Below are 15,768 nucleotides of genomic sequence, written 5' to 3'. Positions count from 1 at the left end.
AGAGGAAAAATGCTTGTTAGTGTAAAGCTGAACATGTGTATAATCACAGAAACCAATTGTTAACAGCAATCCATGAATCAAATGCACTCAAAAACCACAACAGCATTTGAGGATGAGTCAGCGACAGCTATGTTGAATTCTTCTCCGGAAAGTACATCTTTCATTTCAATGTTTCTAATGGTTTATTTTTAAAGTCTGTTAAATAATGTTTTCCCCATTTCCAGAACTTTAGATATTTCAGCTGGGTAGTTAACCAAGTTAAGGTCTGTTGGATGAAACCAACTTTTAAGTAGCATTTGATATCAAGTAATAGCTGGTGGGCAGAGCTATAATGTGAATCAGGCATTATTATAGCTCCTTTCCCTACTACAGAGAATCAACTGGTATTTATGTTTGTTATTCACACCTACCATTTCCTTGTGATTGGGATAAAAGGTTTGCTCAATTAAAGGGAACTTCTCTGGTCCCAAGGTTCTGTAGATGGACACCAACTGAGCAAACTGCAAAAGAAAATAAACAGAATTCTAAGCTCAAAGCTCAAAATTACTTCAGCACTGTTATTCAGCACCATAATTACTATCTATCAAAAATTCAAGAGCCTGTTAAAAGATCCCTTCTAGTTTACCATATTCTGATTACCCACCTACAGAAAAAGAATGCATAAAAAGTAAAATATGCAAGTGCAAATGATGGAGAAAATAATAATTTCATACACCTGTATTGCTTTGGCAATTTCATTTTCTTTTGAGCCTATGGCCTAGCTAAACTAAAAAGGCCTGTGCCTACTTTTTACAGTATAGAACAAGCTGCTTTTAAGTACTGTATTTAGTGAATGTTCGTTTTGGAACACAGAAAAGAATAAACTGATAGAATCCATGGTGACCGCCATACGCATGAAAAGAGAATCAACTAGTCATGGCAGTCATGCTTAAGCTTGAATTGTTTTGTAGATAGATAAAAAGGATATTGGGAGACATTTAATGAACAGGGAAATTAGTCAAAGTCTTAATAAAGAAAGACACCGAAAAATGATTATATGTAATTGACCGATATTACAATGAGGAGCTAAATGATTTTGATTGGTTCAGGATGATGACACTGGGTTGCAACCGCTCTGGGAAGACTGCTGTGATTCTTTGAATGGTGAATGTAAATCACATGTGTAACCTGGGAGTGTATAAGAATCATTGCTTTGGACACAGCTCTTTGTGGCCGCTCTATGATTTTTAAGGAGCCTGACCATAAGTATATTTGTGTTCAATAAAGGCCTATTCTTTTTACTTGGAGCCTGCATCATTTCCTTTGGGGTTTCTGTGAGGGATACCTCCCATCTAGGAAGCCCTTTCAAATTTCTCCAGCACTGATTATCCCACATTAAATGAATGGCACTTAAATTTAGAAATGTGCACTGGATATCAGCACTGGGTATTTAGCATTGCTCATCTGACACACTTCTGCACAGATTTTATATAGTACAGCTCATCCCAGTGGGGCACCCTGTCACAGTCCTGCTTACCATGGAACAATTGAAAGCTCACTTTAAGTACCAATGTCCAGGTGTGGGGCAGCTGGGCATGCTTGGTTGAGAGTGGCATCATAGGCCAAACCAGGACCCATCCTGGACCTAATTTCTCACCCCAATGTAGAAGAATTTAGAATCGGGGTTCCAAAGAGGAGAATTTCAGTGCATTTTTCCTATGGGATTGTTTTATAAGATTGCAAAACCACCAGCCATTCAACAGGTTTTTAAGGCAATTCTCATACAAGCCACACCTATGAAGGAGAACTTAATTCCATATGCCCTCATTTCCAGTCTTCAAACTATGAAATCTCAGTTGCAACAACAACATCCTTGATTCAGTCTTGTAATCACAGCAGCTATCTTTGTGGGACTTCTCTCAGCAGAATCAACAACCCTCCAGAGCCACAGCAACACTGGAGTTGAGGATCGTGCTATGCGCTAATCACACACTTAATTCTCCATTAACAAAAATGTTGAGCCTCCAACAGACAATTTTCTGCCGCCAGCCCACATAGTTCAGCTGGATGCACAATGACACAAAACATGAATGATAAGCATAAATTAAAGATTTGTCACTTCAACAAATTAACAGGAAGAAACAGCACTAGCAACTTAGGACTCTGAATCAATTTTAAATATGGCATAGTCCATAAAATGGTGGGAAACCAGAATGAGAAGATCTCTTCAAGCTAATAACTAGTATTTCAAGTCCCCTCTAGAGCTATTTTCATTTCAACTGTATGTGTGGTAATAAAGAAAAAATAACACATATCAATATGGGAGAATGTTATGGTAATTGTGTTTTATGTACCTGGTAACTAAACATCTGACGTTTATAAGAAACAACAATAACATATACCAGAAACATCTACGCTTATACTTCAGAAAATTTCTAGCACAAGGGATTTTATAACATCTGTTCTTTGATCAAAAAAGAAAATGAATGTGATTCATTTGAATATTATTCAGTTCGAGTGATGTTATCTATGTGATTTGTTTTTAAGTATAAAAATAACAGGGAAGAAAAATGGGGCAACGGGGGGAGGAATTAAACATCTTTGGTTTTATTTGCAACCATCTAGCTACTTTTTCTTTGGGGAAATGGATCACTGTCTGTGATTCTATGATGTACGAAGATGACTGCTTGATAGTTCAATGTCTTCATAGATTTTACTGTGAGAATTCTTGTTCTTAGTGCATTTTCTTTGTATTGCTAGCACTTTGTATTCTTACCTTTCTCATATAAAAGCTGTCTTTTCATCTATTAAAGAGCTTTTCTCGAGTGAGAGGAAGGGATTGTCAGCTGAAATCTTTATGTGTACCACCAATGCTTTGTACAGATAATAGTAAGCACTTGGCAAGAGAGCTCTTTCATTTGATAATAAAAGAATGTGCAAGATATATTTTGTTATCCTAAGAGTGGAACATTGTAGCTTTGAGTGAAATCCCCAGGTATAGGGTACAGTGAATGCTAATGCTATAATTAGAGACTTAGATAATAACAGTCTTACTATTTTAGTTTTATTCACTTAAATATAAGCATGTGCCATGAAACAGAATAGGACATTTCTCTCCCTAATATACAGCATTTAAGTAATTACACCTAAATGGGAAATGGCCTCATATCTTGCTTCCACACACAAAAATGAGCACAGAACTTTCCAATGGAGTCTCTCTCAGACTGCTGCAGGAGGGAGGAAGAGACAGCAGAACTGCAGTTGCAGCTTCAATCTGAGTGGGAAACTGGACTAGTGGGAAACTCCTTCCAAATACAAAAGGAGAGTGCAGAAAGAACTTGGGAATCCCTTATGGGAGGACTGCCTCTGGTCCTGGAAGCAGCAGACAACAATTTCTCTCTATCCACCTTCTCTGTACCATGAATAATATCATTACATATGTTAGCATGTTCCTCCTTAGTTGCTTCCTCCTGGCTCCCAATAAAACAGTTGCCAATGTTTTATCCTTTTCATGTAGAGGTGTTGCTCCAGCTCCCTGATCATTTTGGTTACTCTTTTACATACTTTGATGCTCTATGGGATGAAAGGTTATTTGTGAACCCCTTCTCAGTCATTATCTTGGTGGGATACTCAGCCAGCTCTTACGGCTTTTGAATAAAATGAGCTTAAAGGTAAAGGTAAAGGTACCCCTGCCCGTACGGGCCAGTCGTGTCCGACTCTAGGGTTGTGCGCCCATTTCACTTAAGAGGCCGGGGGCCAGCGCTGTCCGGAGACACTTCCGGGTCACGTGGCCAGCGTGACGAAGCTGCTCTGGCGAGCCAGCACCAGCGCAGCACACGGAAACGCCGTTTACCTTCCCGCTATAAAGCGGTACCTATTTATCTACTTGACTTAGGGGTGCTTTCGAACTGCTAGGTAGGCAGGAGCTGGGACTGAAAGACGGGAGCTCACCCCGCCACGGGGATTTGAACTGCCGACCATGCGATCGGCAAGCCCTAGGCACTGAGGTTTTACCCACAGCGCCACCTGCTTACTGCCATACTAATCCTCCCCCCCTTTTTTGCATTCCGTAAGTTTTGTGTTGACTGAAGTTCTATTGATCTGAAAGGTGCTGCTTTCCTTTTAAAAAAAATATAGATTGTATGGAGATTACTGGAATTATTGTATATGTTCTCTCAGTTCTGTTAATGCAGCTTGGTATGTTCTATTCCTTATCCCAGGATCTGGTGAGAGTGATATCCATGGATTAAGAATACACATTATTTATTGTCTAGGGCCAGGGTGGGAACATGTGGCCCTCCAGATATTGGACTCGATCTACCATAGGCCTCAACAGGTATAGCTAATGCTCAGGGGTGATGGAAGTTAGAGCATAGCATCTGTAGGACCACATATTCCCCATAACTGCTCTAGGGTATTTTGTAGTTGACAGATCACTTGTCATTTTTACATTCAATGTTGCTGTGGGTACCAGAAAATATCCATTTCACAGAAGAAAAATTGTTGATGCTTGGAATGCGCCCCCCCCCAAAAAAACCCCAGACAGAAAGCAAAGATCCCTATCAAAAAGGAGACCCAGGTTGAAATGTATGAAGCTCATAATGGGCTGATCACTATCTCTAAGCTTAAAGGTAAAGGACCCCTGACAGTTAAGTCCTGTCATAAATGACTCTGGGGTTGCGGCGCTCATCTCGCTTTACTGGCTGAGGGGCCGACGTTTGTCTGCAGACAGTTTTTACGGGTCATGTGGCCAGCATGACTAAGCCACTTCTGGCAAAACCAGAGCAGCATACGGAAACGCCGTTGACCTTCCCGCCGGAGTGGTACCTATTTATCTACTTGCACTTTGACGTGCTTTCGAACTGCTAGGTTGGCAAGAGCTGGGACTGAGAAACAGGAGGTCACCCCGTCACAGGGATTCGAACCGCCGACCTTCTGATCAGCAAGCCCTAGGCTCAGTGGTTTAGACCACAGCGCCACCCGCGTCCCAGTGATCTCTAAGCTTAACAGACCTCAAAGGGTTATTGCAAGGATAGAGTGGTGGTTGGGGGTGGAGACCACTTGGAGCTCCTGTGAGAAAAGATGGGGTATAAATAAATAAATGCATTTTAAAGAGCCAAAATCTTTTGCTAAAACGTGACAAAAAATATTCGAACTCCCGCATGCCGTATCTCTAAAAGGACCTACCCAGCCATTCAGTAAAACATGATTTCATAAAATGTGATAAATGATAAATTTATTCATAACTGACAAGCTGGTAGTAAATTTTTATAGCATAAACCCATCCTACTAGCTCAACACTCAGACATTTATGCTTTCATTCAAACTGGCATGTCCCAGCTCTTCAATGTTATGTTGTAAATCTATAAAGCCAGTTTCTTATGCAAAGGGCTGGGTGAAGAAAGATAAAGGCACCCTGGTTTTAAATGATAAGGGCATGCATGGCTAGTCCCAAATGCTAGCAACCTTTTAAAACAATAGCAGGAATGTCAAGACTGAGAAGCCTAAGGAAGAAAAATGCCGAATTCAAGTATAACTGGTTTTGTCCTTAATGCCAGCATTTTAAAGAGCTTGCTCTAAGGCAAAGGCATCCTTAAAAGCTTATCACCTCACATTAACTTTCTGATTGCAGAAGTGATTCTATGGGCACTACAGCATGCACACACATAGACCTCAAGGAAGAGCAGTAGGAAGATGTAACAAAATTGAGAAAGATGAGGGCTCTACACACAGCAGGTGCAATTTGTGTTGATAATATCTACCAGTGGGATCTGCACACATGTAGTGTGGAGTGTTCTCATTCAGGGTTTCAGACAGCCATGTCCCATTCCAAGATGCTCAGTTCTATTCAATTCTATTATTCTCCTTCACTCCCGTTTACTCCCATTCCCCACCTCCAGTCACATCATCCACTGAGCATTATGTGGCCACTGAGCATGTATAGCCCTTAATGGGATGGCTTTTTATGGGGGGTGTGGAGGAGGAGGATGCCCTTTAAGCTTTTGTACCTCCTTAAAATGTTTGTATTTCTGCAAACCTTGGGGTGCCCCCAAAACCTTCCGATCACTCTCTCTTCTGCACTGATGGCGCTATTTTGGCTACAAACAGACTGCCACTTGGAGCAAATGTGGTGTAGTCGTTTGAGTGTTGGACTCAGACTAGACAGGCACATGTTCAAACCTCTACTCGTCCAACCCACCTAATTTTTTTTTTAAATAGATAAAAATTAGCCAGGGGGCAGGAAGATGTGAACATGTACACCACCTTGAACTCTTTAGAGTAAAGACAATAAAAACGTAATAAAGGAACAAAACAGCACACAGTAAAAGTTTTTGTATTTTCACATGAGAAATTAAAATTATAGCTGTTAGGGCAATTAATGAGCCCACCATTGGACTGATATAGGGTTAACAATGTTTTTAAAAATCTAGATGGCCAGATTTGTCATGCATCACGCAAAACGGCTCCTTCCTTTTCTCCAACCTTCCAATTCAAAGCGACCGTTGTCTTTGAACTCGGGAATTTCTGTCAACTTACCACCCAGGGCTTGTCACAGAAGTTGTAGATTGACTCTAGGGAGTTAACGCTTGGGATGCCAGCATAATGCATCCCGATGATTAAGTTACGGAAGTCTTCATTTTCTGCCATGCCGAACGAGTGTTGTCGAACAAGAACGAAGTCGGGCCTGAATGATCTAAGGAGAATAAGAGAATTTAAACGTTTCTTCCATAAGCTATTTTTCTTATAAATGAAAGTAATACAAACATAAGAGAATGTAAGAGAACAAAGGTTACTATATTTTTTCATATGAAACATTTTGCGCTGAAAGCCAGGGGATTCCCCCCTCCCCATAAACCCAATGTTCTTCTTTCAATGATTTGTGTTATTAAAGCTGTGGTCCTATTCATGCTCACTTGGAAGCAAGCCCACTGAAATCAATGGGAGTTTCTTCTGACTAAGTATGCTTAAGACTAGGGTGCACATCCAAGTGAAGAAGCTCCAGATTTCCCAGCTATACCTGGTCTACCCAAGTGACATCTATAGTGATGCAGCTCTGATCTTGCAACTGCATGCTCACTGAAAACCATATCTTTGATATTTGTTCCTAATGTACCATATTACTCAGAGGGAAAAGCCAACACCTATATGAAAAGAAAAGAACAATCAAAATAATTTTTATTGCCTGGGACACTGGGGCAATCACCTGTAGGGCAGTATTTAGTAAAGCACTCTGTACCTATAAACTACAGTTATTAAGAAAGAAGCAGAAAACATCTTGGGATTGTTGGAAATAAGTGCCAGGACTGAGGCGATAAGGTATGAGAATTAGGAGCACAAAATATAGGATGTTAGGAGACAACAAATAGATAAAAGAAGGTTGAATGTTAGAGCAAGGAGATAGAGATACAAGATGGCAGGCTACCCTATAACGTTGTTGTTTAGTCGTTTAGTTGTGTCCGACTCTTCGTGACCCCATGGACCAGAGCACGCCAGGCACTCCTGTCTTCCACTGCCTCCCGCAGTTTGGTCAGACTCATGTTTGTGGCTTCGAGAACACTGTCCAACCATCTCGTCCTCTGTCGTCCCCTTCTCCTTGTGCCCTCCATCTTTCCCAACATCAGGGTCTTTTCCAGGGAATCTTCTCTTCTCATGAGGTGGCCAAAGTACTGGAGCCTCAGCTTCAGGATCTGTCCTTCCAGTGACCACTCAGGGCTGATTTCCTTAAGAATGGATGTGTTTGATCTTCTTGCAGTCCATGGGACTCTCAAGAGTCTCCTCCAGCACCATAATTCAAAAGCATCAATTCTTCGGCGATCAGCCTTCTTTATGGTCCAGCTCTCACTTCCATACATCACTACTGGGAAAACCATGGCTTTAGCTATACAGACCTTTGTTGGCAAGGTGATGTCTCTACTTTTTAAGATGCTGTCTAGGTTTGCCATCGCCTTTCTCCCAAGGAGCAGGCGTCTTTTAATTTTGTGAATGCTGTCACCATCTATAGTGATCATGGAGCCCAAGAAAGTAAAAGCTCTCACTGCCTCCATTTCTTCCCCTTCTATTTGCCAGGAGGTGATGGGCCCAGTGGCCATGATCTTCGTTTTTTTTATGTTGAGCTTCAGACCATATTTTCCGCTCTCCTCTTTCACCCTCATTAAAAGGTTCCTCTTCACTTTCTGCCATCAAGGTTGTATCATCTGCATATCTGAGGTTGTTGATATTTCTTCCGGCGATCTTAATTCTGGCTTGGGATTCATCCAGCCCAGCCTTTCGCATGATGAATTCTGCATATAAGTTAAATAAGCAGGGAGACAATATACAGCCTTGCCGTACTCCTTTCCCAGTTTTGAACCAATCAGTTGTTCCATATCCAGTTCTAACTGTAGCTTCTTGTCCCACATAGAGATTTCTCAGGAGACAGATGAGGTGATCAGGCACTCCCATTTCTTTAAGAACTTGCCATAGTTTGCTGTGGTCGACACAGTCAAAGGCTTTTGCATAGTCTATGAAGCAGAAGTAGATGTCTTTCTGGAACTCTCTAGCTTTCTCCATAATCCAGCGCAAGTTTGCAATTTGGTCTCTGGTTCCTCTGCCCCTTCGAAATCCAGCTTGCACTTCTGGGAGTTCTCGGTCCACATACTGCTTAAGCCTGCTTTGTAGAATTTTAAGCATAACCTTGCTAGCATGTGAAATGAGTGCTATTGTGAGGTAGTTAGAGCATTCTTTGGCACTGCCCTTCTTTGGGATTGGGATGTTGACTGAACTTCTCCAATTCTCTGGCCACTGCTGAGTTTTCCAAATTTGCTGGCATATTGAGTGAAGCACCTTGACAGCATCATCTTTTAAAATTTTAAAAGATACCCTATTATGGTAGCTTTTTGGAGCATCTGAGTGCTACTGAGCCCTTTCTCCTCTTACAAGCAATATAGTCATTTTCCCTCTTATTAGGTCAGCACACATTCCTGCCAGGTTACTGATCCCAGCACAAGTGAGCTGAGAATCAGTGAATTATGATATAGAGTGATTCTCTAACATTTGTGATATTGAGAGACATGCCTTGCTTTCATTTCAGTCCTTTGCAATGGGCTTCCCAATTAGACTTCTCAGTGTGCAGGAAGAAACTTATGGCTCTGATCCCTCATCTTGTTATTCATGTTATTCTATTTCCTAGATCTCAAAAAATTCACATCAGAGTAGTTACATCTGGAATGAGAAACCAGGTGAGTTGGGCAGCTGCCATAAATACTGCACTACTGCTGCCCCCTAGAAAAAGGCAAGGCCTGAAAATGGCAGTTAACCGCATGCCCTATGACCACTATTTGTTTCCTAATTTCAGACATTGCAATTATGGTATGGGATCCCAATCACATGGAAGCATCAGCTATACCACAGAAGTGCATATGAATCAATTCTGAAGCAGAAATCCTTGGGAGTGCAACTGAATTTCAAATAAGCTTTTTAAATAAATAAATAAAAATAAAACCTTTTTCACCCATCATTTTTTAGATATGTTCTGCAATATCTTTATAAACCAATACATTGTTCCTCCCTGATTATATCTGCAGCTCATGCACAGTTTGGTAATTTAATATAACATTTAATCAGCAGAAATATTTGCTAGCCTTTTGAATTACTATGGGCTTGGTCTAGCTGTATTGCAGGCATAAATAACCCTGGTGCAAGGAAAGATTCACACAGGTCATGCCAGAGCCCTCGCTTCCCCATGTCCCATTGCAGCAGAAATGAAAGCACTATTCAGAGCGTTGTTCACATGTCATAGAATTGTAGAGCTGAGGACCATCTCCCTGCAATGCAGGAATATGCAGCTGGCCCACATGGGAACTGAACCCACAACCTTGGCATTATCAGCACCACGCTCTAACCAGCTGAACTAACTGCCTTCCAATAATACCTTGGCATCATGATATGTATGCTCCAAGCGGGAAAGGGAAGAATAACGGGAAGAGTAAGATTCTGGTATGGGGATCCCTCCAGGAGCAGCGAATCATAGAATCATAAAACTGTAGGGTTGGAAGGGTTCCCGAGAGTCTTCTAGTCCAACTCCCTGCAATGAGCCCTTTGTATGTATTAATCACTGGTGCATCACAGCACCATTTGTTATTTGTGGGGTTCCTTCCCTCTCCTATTTATTTCAAAGGAACAGGGGCAGCACCTAATAAACCTTTCTTAGTACAGTATAGTAGATGACTTTATTATAATGGCAGTTACAGGTAGGTAGCCGTGCTGGTGTGCCGTAGTATATATAAGGGTCCGGTGACTTCTGTTTCAGTGTATCTGAAGAAGTGTGCAGGCACACGAAAGCTCATACCAATAACAAACTTAGTTGGTCTCTAAGGTGCTACAGGAAGGAATTTTTTTTAATTATAATGAATCATCAGTTCTGCAAAGACAGGAGGTTTTGAATAGTATTGGAGGTAAGCTTCCACAAATACTAAATCACCTTTAAAGAAACAAGCAACATGAGTCAAATACCCTAACCAAAGGAATAAACAGTTTCAGAAAATATTTTTATCATTTGAAAAATAAATTTGTCCAAAGCTAATTTCATTGCTATGTCTCATTGCTATTAAGAGTTGTTCTTTTGCTTTACAAGTTACAAAGTGATAAAAACAGAGTTTGCTAAATCAGTCATAGCTACCGGGGGGGGGGGGGGGGCTTGCTTGCTTGCTTTATTGATTGATTGCCTGCCCCAGGTGATGCCTCCAGAGGGGTGCTATTGAGGCTGCCAGCCTATGTGTGTGTGTAAGCAAATGCATGTGGGTGGGTGAGGGCAAACAGGGTCATTTGACCAAGGTGGAATAAAGCCTAGTTTCGCCTCTGGCTAAATGCTGATCTAATTTAATAATTCCAAAGAACATTGTTGGTTTTAGCAATATGGTAGTTTTTGACTGCTTTAAGTTAATTTCAGTTTTTATGAGGAGGGGGGGAAATCAACTTACCTAACAACTTTAGTGCCATTTCGGAATGCCTGCATGTCAACAGCATAATTGCCATCAGCATGAGCTATCAAATTGACCTCTGAAAACTGTGCCTGTAAGAAAAGAAAAAAAGAACCTCCATAACCAATAGTGTCAGATTAAATTCTTCTTCGCGTATTTAATTAAGCTGTTACTCTACTTAGGGTTAATGCTCCTATCTCTGTCATCTGAACGAAGGAAGACTTTGGACATGTGAAACTTCTCCCTTCATTGAGGAGTGTGCCAGAAGAAGTTGCTAGACGTTGCTACAAGAGTTCTTTTCTTAAGGCACGAGTTAGCAATCCTGTTTAGAATCCTATCCCACTCCTGGAAATATTTTTCAGGTGAAAGCCAGAAACAGTATGTGTCCAGAAAAAAACACTATCTTTAAATCAATACAGTTGATCAAATCATTCTGTCTCCAGGGTATCCTGTTATTTTGCCAAACGATAAGAAGAATTTTTACCACATATCAAGTACAAATGTGTCGTTTAAAAATGAGGTGAAATGGTTATCGTGCACTTGGGGGAAAACCAATTCTGGATTAATAGGAGATCAGTGTTGGCTCCTCTTGAGCACCTTTCATAATATGTTGCTATAAGAACTAACTTTCAGGCTGATACTAGTCACTGTACAACTTCAGAAGAAAGTCGTGGATCTACCAGCTGTGCAGAGTTTCTGTAGCCTGCATTTATACTGGTTTTATATAAAAGTATATGTGTAATTTCACTATAGTCCTGACAGATTTCTGAGTGATATTCATGTGCTCTTTCTTCAACAAACCGAGTACTGTATTTTAACAATACATGACACAAGTTGTTATTTAGGAAACCACTGGGAGCAATCATCAGATGTTTTGCCGGAAGCTCTGTTCTCTGTTCAATTGGTACCAAGAGAGGCAGAGTGGAGGTAGCAATGGGCTGACTAGGGGTCAAAACTGAAGCTGAATCCAGACAAGACGTAAGCGCCATGGGTGGGCAGGAGCTGTGTTTGGGAGTTAGTAGAATTTCTTGCTCTCCCTTTGGAGGAGCAGGTGCATAATTTGGGAACCATCATTGTCACTTGAGGGCAGGCAGGTGACCTTGGTGCCTAGGAGCATCTACCCCTGGCTCGGTAAGCATACTACGGCCCCATCTAGATAGGTATAACCTGGCCACAGTTATTTATGGTCTGGCAACCTCCAAACTGGACTACTGTTATGCACTTTATGGGCAGCTGTCCCTGAAGGCAGCAACTGCAGCTAGTGCAAAAAGCTGCAGCAAGTATGGTGGTGGGAGCAGCAGGCTGTGAGCATATTACTCCCATATTAAAACAGTGAAAATGATTGCCACTTGTTTACTGGGCCCAACTCAATGTGCTTGCTTTGACATTTAAAGCCCTTAACGGTCAAACCTCCGCAAGCCCAACTTCCAACTTCTTCCATGTTAGCCTGCTCATGCTCTAAGATTGGTAGATGAGGCCCTCTTGGTGGTCCCATCGCAGAATGATGTACATGGTGTGGTGGCCCAGAAAAGGGCCTTTTTAGTGGAGGCTCTTCACATGTGGAATTCCCTACTGAGATGTCCAGCCTCAACACTTTGCAGTTTAGGCAGCTGGTTAGAAGCGCCTTTTTCAGCAGGTGTTTGAAGGAGAGACCTGAGCATATGAATGGATTAGTTGCTGCTGTTGCTATTAGTCAATTGCTATCCAATGAACGGTTATGAACTGAGTTGTATATTTTAAGGATTGTGCGTTTTATGGATTTTTAAAAATTCTTATTTGATTTTGTTAACCACCCTGTGATCATGCTAAGGATGGTATACAAATCATGTAAATAGATAAATAGATATATAAATAAATAAATAAATAATAACAAACAGAAATATGGAAAAAATAATGTATGTAAAAATGAAATGAAATTCTTAAATTGATACCTGTTCAACTTTAATGTCATATTCCCCATGGACCTTTTTCCCACGAAAAGATTTGGCCCTGAAAAAGAAAATAACTACAATAAATCTGGTGTAAATATAATGGTATGAGTAGAGTTAAGGCATTACCCTTCGGCAAGCTGGGCAATACACATTTAACATTATTAAAGTTATTGGATGGATTTTAACATCTCATTTAAACTTACCTTATTGGAAAGATTATGTTTATAGCTGATGTTTAAAAAATAAAATTTGGTGTATATTTCATATATGCACACAGTGAAAGATTGACACTTAAAAACAATTAGAATCTACTTTATATATTGGCATATGGACTGTATTCCAATTAGGGTGAAGCACTCCCCCTCAGATTCACCTTTTCTTTGTAAACATCCGCTCGATGAGGCAATTATTAAACAACTGATCTCTGGCATGATTCATGTTTCAACAAATGACTTCAGTTTTGAAAATAAACACCAATACCGAACACTAAATTATGCCATCTGGAGTCTAACAAAATGTTAAACAAAACGAGACCACGAATACATCCAGTGATTTAATTCCACATAAGCATTAAAAGTAGATGTAGAAAAGCATTAAAACCTTTCTGAATGTTTTATTTTTTAAATATGTTTTCTCCTCCCTCCAGCATAACTTTATAAGGCATATTCTTGGATTTGCTGATTCAGAGGACTGAACTCTGGCTAACTTTTGAAGTGTTCCTTTACTGAGAACTTGGGCCAATTCCAAAGTTAAGTGGCGCCTTCAGTGCTTAGAAAAAACATCAACAAGCCTTAATTATTCCCAGCATACTAACTTGGGAGATTTGCAGCAATATTGAAATAGGGTCATGTAATGTCTAAATTACATCCATTCCTGAAAAAAGGGAATATTAAACATTTGGAAGCTCCTATAAAAACTCGTTTGGTAATGACTGTGATCCCCTGCTTAGTTTACAGCTACTATGCAAGGTAAATCAGCAGTGGCCAAGCCACGCACTTTTAAAAGAGAGCAGCTGCTTGCCAGCTTGAGAAAGGTTAACAAAACAAAGTGCTCCTGATGCAAGTAAATATAGTTTTATGTTTATTGGAAATAAAAACAAAGAATGCCTTTTCTCTCTCTATGTAGAATTCACTTTCCTACCAGAATGCAATGTACATTAATATCTATAAATAATTTGTGCATGCATTTTAGAAAGGAAGGCTCTGGCCTAGGTCTGCAATTTGGAGATCAAGGTATACAGTTTTCTTTGACGCTGACAAAGAAGGAAATTTCAGCATCGGCTTGTCATTGAGTAAATGCAACATGATTTTGAATTTAAAATCCTTGGGAAAATTTCAACTTCCCAAATCAAACATTGCTTGTGAACTGATACATGTGAGAGAGGAATAGTAGATGTTCTGGTAGTGCTACTTTTATTTGCATGATAAGGCTTTCAAATGTTCTTGCTTCAGCAGGAGGGTGAGCATACACAAGTCAATAGCGTAAGCCTCCACTGGACTAAGAGATGCAGAGAGTCATGTCATACACTTTCTTCACAATATACCTTCTCCACAATATCCATCTCACCACACTACATGCAAGTTAGAAAGCAGGACAGGCATCATTATGTCTTTTAAAAATATAAAATACGTTTCGCAGGTCACCAGCATTGTGCTCTTGATCAACATGGTACTCCTGAGGACTTACTTCAATGCTGCAAAGTTATTGTGGCCTCAGCATACTCAGTGCCCCCTTCATCAGAAGATGAAAAGAAGGGTGCTCTCATACACATCAGATCCAGTAAACCAGATGCTCTTGAAATTGCACATTTTTTCCACTGGTCCCCCACTCCAAACCATCATATCACATATCACAAATCTTACTCCGCTGACTAAACCATAAAAACCATGGATCTGGAGGTTTCCAGCATAAATGGTGCACAAATATGGATCAGAGACAAAAATTCATATAGAACTTCATGATTTTTACACAGAAGACAGATGGGGACAACTGGATTGCCAGTGGTACATGTGAAAAGGATCCAGGGGTCTTAGTAGACCACAAGATTAAAGTGGGTCAACAGTGTGATACAGCAGCAAAAAAAGCTAATCTAGGCTGTATCAACAGAAATATAGTGTCTCATCCAAGGGAAATAATAGTACCACACCTGAAGTACTATGTCCAGTTCTGGGCACCACAGTTTAAGAAGGACATTGACAAGCTGGAACGTGTGCAGAGGAGGGCAACCAAGATAAAAAAGGGTCTGGAAACCAAGCCTTAAGAGGAATCGTTGAGGGAACTGGGTATATTTAGCCTGGAAAAGGGGAGACTGAAAGGAGATATGATAGTCATCTTCAAATATCTGGATAATCATAATCATAATCATAATCATAATAATAATTTATTTATACCCTGCTCAACTCTGGGCGGTTTCCAACAAAATATTAAAATACAGTAATCCATCACACATTAAAAGCTTCCCTAAACAGGGCTGCCTTCAGATGTCTTCTAAAAGTCTGGTAGTTGTTCTCTTTGACACCTGGTGAGAGGGCATTCCACAGGACGGGTGCCACTACCAAGAAGGCCCTCTGCCTAGTTCCCTGTAAATTCACTTCTCCCAGTGAGGGAACCGCCAGAAGGCCCTCAGCGCTGGACCTCAGTGTCCAGGTAGAATGATGGAGGTGGAGATGCTCCTTCAGATATACTAGACCGAGGCCATTTAGGGCTTTAAAGATCAGCACCAACAATTGTGCTCAGAAACGTACTGGGAGCTAATGTAGGTCTTTCAAGACCGGTGTTATGTGGTCTCGGAGGCCGCTCCCAGTCACCAGTCTAGAAGCCGCATTCTGGATTAGTTGTAGTTTCCAGGTCACCTTCAAAGGTAGCCCCACATAGAGCGCATTGCAGTAGTCCAAGCGAGA

At 40.8% G+C, this 15,768-nt stretch overlaps 1 protein-coding gene across 1 annotated transcript in view; it reads right to left on the bottom strand.

Moving 5' to 3' along the window:
- The window catches only part of SYN2 (synapsin II), a 146,512-nt gene that overhangs the window by 68,796 nt on the left and 61,948 nt on the right, over nt 1-15,768 (bottom strand). The window contains exons 2-5 of the mRNA XM_083488996.1: nt 12,869-12,926; nt 10,938-11,029; nt 6,517-6,673; nt 411-500 (exon numbers count right to left, since the gene is read on the bottom strand). Coding sequence (XP_083345122.1) covers nt 411-500; nt 6,517-6,673; nt 10,938-11,029; nt 12,869-12,926 — 397 coding nt within the window. The remainder of the gene's footprint in view (nt 1-410; nt 501-6,516; nt 6,674-10,937; nt 11,030-12,868; nt 12,927-15,768) is intronic.

Source organism: Podarcis liolepis (genome assembly GCF_965112155.1).
Source record: "Podarcis liolepis genome assembly, chromosome: 2".
NCBI lineage: Eukaryota > Metazoa > Chordata > Lepidosauria > Squamata > Lacertidae > Podarcis > Podarcis liolepis.
This window is presented reverse-complemented; position numbering and strand designations above follow the sequence as displayed.